Source organism: Copadichromis virginalis, linkage group LG3 (assembly GCF_057382275.1).
Source record: "Copadichromis virginalis isolate Kocher_CV1m ecotype Utaka linkage group LG3, C_Virginalis_male_GT1.1, whole genome shotgun sequence".
NCBI classification, from domain to species: Eukaryota; Metazoa; Chordata; class Actinopteri; order Cichliformes; family Cichlidae; genus Copadichromis; species Copadichromis virginalis.
Genome location: NC_140620.1, coordinates 3,283,992 through 3,286,942, shown reverse-complemented (window position 1 = coordinate 3,286,942; position 2,951 = coordinate 3,283,992). Strand labels below are relative to the sequence as shown.

The window sequence follows — 2,951 nt, the reverse complement described above, 5'->3', positions numbered from 1 at the left end:
GAGGTCAGGAAAGCGATTCCGCTCCCTGAAGACCAACACAGAGAGACTGAGGAGGAGCTTCTTCCCGCAGGCGATACGGTCTCTCAATCACACCACCACACAGTACTGACCCACACATACAGTTCTTACACACACACTGGACTTTCTGGACATTGTTTTCACTTCATCACTTAAATCACTTTAAGCATATTTGCACTGCACAAGACATAATGTGGATTGCACAACACTGGACATTATATTCTTCATTTCCAGTTAATACTTGTACAGCTGCTGTTATTGTGTGTGTGTGTATGTGTGCATATATATATATTTATTTATTTATTTATTTATTTATTTATATTTCTTCATACATTCTTATATAGTTCTATATTGTGTATTTTGTTGTACAGTTATTTTATTTTCAATTTAATTTATATATTTTATCTTATTCTTTCCCAGTTAAATTTACCCTTCATTCTAATTTGTGTTGTACAGTTATTTCATTTTTAACCTTAATTTTTCATATTTTATTCCTTCTTAGTTAAATTTACCCTTTAATTTTTCATATTTATTTCATATCTTATTCATAGCCCTTTCCTTTTTTTTTTTTTTCTCTTTAGGTCACAAGCAGTTGTCTAAGCATTTCACTGACATCAGGACACAGGATAAGGACAGGATGAGACTTTGCACTGAGAGACAGAAGAGCAGCTTCATCACAGAGTCACAGTTTACTGAGTAAAAAAGACCAACTGGAAGAGAAGAAACACAGTCAGCTGCAGGTCACCAGAAATGTTCAATAGTTTCTTCAAATGTCACAAAAGCTGTTAGACTTGACCTTTAAACCTGAACTAAGACCTCTGTAGAGGAGAACGGTCTCTTTATCATCAAGCAGAAATGAAGTTCTCCATCACAAGTTAAAGTCCTGTATTCAGACTGTTAGTTTTAATTCTGTCAATTTGACTTCATTCAGTGGATAGTCATCACGACTGATTCATTAACACGTGAACATTTTTATTGTCAGATAATAAATGTGACACTCTACTTCAGTCTCAATCAGTTAAAAATAATTGATCATAGAGTCAGTGGGAGGTCAGCTGGATATGTTTCTGAAACCAGTTATTTTATTTATGACCAGTAAAATACACCAGTGATATCAAAATAAATAAACTAAACACGTTTATATCATAGTTTTTTTGTTTACAGTGACGTTTTCCCTTTTCCTTGTTTTCCTGTTGTGAGCAGGCAGAAAAATGAAATAAATGATATAAAACCCAAACAAACTCTATTTAAGTTTTGAAAAGACAGAGTCTATAAATATTGATTATTGATCGTGCTGTGTGTGTCAGATCATGTTCACCTCCAGCTGCTGTCTGCCTGGACACTGATGACATCATGAGCTGTGAGCTCTGTGATTGGCTGCTCTGTGTTAGAGCTCAGCTGCACTTTCAGTTCACTCACAGACTCTCACACACACTCTGTGAGGTTCACACACACACTCACAGTTTAACTGTCAGAGAGCTGCTGATGAAGATGAAGGAGCTGCTCCTCTTCCTCTCCTGTGTCCTCTGTGTCTCTGCTGACGGTGAGTTTGTCTCTGTAAACAGCAGCTTATTGATCAGGTTATTGATCAGGTCACTGATCAGTGTTTGATGTGTTTCAGGTCTGCACAGTGACATTAGAATCAATGGCTGTTCAGACTCTGATGGAGAGACCATGTATGGACTGGATGGTGAAGAGAAAGCCTACGCAGACTTCAACAAACAGGAGTTGATCTACCCCCAGCCTCCTTTTGTCATCAACCCTTTCCACTACCAGGAAGGAACTTATGACACAGCTGTGGGTAATCAACAGATCTGCAGAGCTAACCTGAAGACTGACAGTAAAGGCATGAAGGACTTCCCTCTAGAACGCGGTAAATACAACATGTAACACCTGTCTCACCTCACCTGTGTTTACCTGCACGCTCTGTAGAGTAACACACTGATGACATCATCAGCACTGATTTACTTTGTCCAATCAAACACAGCCAGCTTCAACCTGATTAAATATATGAAATAATTCCACCTTAAGCACATTCATACTGATCATGTGTACAGAAACACTGACGTGTTTATATTTGTGTTTATATTTCAGTATTTCTGAATGCAGTATTCTGCATTTACTGCAGATCACAGTTTATTTTATTTTTCCTCCTTTTAGTTCCTCTGAAGCTGAACTGAGTCTGTCTGTAGTTTAACTTCATGATTCTGACCTCACTCTAGCTTCTCTCACACAGACAGTGATGACATCATCTGAGTGAACACCTGAACGTTTTATTGGTTTATCATCATCATGATCACCTGCTGATGGGAACCAGCTGAAGCTCTGATCCTCTGCCTGATGTGTTTGTGCACAGATGCTCCTTCAGGTGTGATGATCTACACCAGAGATGAGGTGGAGTTTGGAGAGAATAACACTCTGATCTGTCACGTGACTGGTTTCTATCCTGCTCCTGTCAACGTCTCCTGGACCAAGAACGGACAGAAGGTCACAGGATCCAGCATCAACGTTCCCTATCTCAACAAAGACGGGACCTTCACCCAGATCTCCAGACTGCAGTTCACCCCACAGCAGGGAGACATCTACAGCTGTGCAGTGCAACATCTGGCCCTGACTGAACCAGCAACCAAGATCTATGGTGAGAAAACTTTATTTAAAAAGAGAAACTGACAGAAATACAGAGGTGAAGACTGAGCCCAGTAGTAATAAGTGGTTCACTGTTTCTCGTCTTTGTCTCCAGATGTGCAGGCGTCCTCTCAGTCTGATCCAGGTGTTGGACCCTCTGTGTTCTGTGGAGTGGGTCTGACTGTGGGTCTGCTCGGTGTGGCTGCTGGAACCTTCTTCCTCATCAAAGGGAATGAGTGCAGCTGATTGGCTCACAGTGATGATGTCATCATGGTTCTATAATGAGCTCATAATCAGTGTGACTGACC

The 2,951-nt window shown here is 40.2% G+C and overlaps 1 protein-coding gene across 1 annotated transcript; it reads left to right on the top strand.

Annotated features, from left to right (window-relative positions):
- Positions 1–1,435: 1,435 nt before the first annotated feature.
- On the top strand, positions 1,436–2,951 carry LOC146712326 (H-2 class II histocompatibility antigen, A-Q alpha chain-like). Its single transcript, XM_085452023.1, has 4 exons — positions 1,436–1,561; positions 1,640–1,891; positions 2,375–2,656; positions 2,759–2,951. The coding sequence occupies exons 1-4, from the start codon at positions 1,504–1,506 to the stop codon at positions 2,887–2,889; spliced, it is 723 nt and encodes a 240-aa protein (XP_085308149.1). The 5' UTR covers positions 1,436–1,503; the 3' UTR covers positions 2,890–2,951.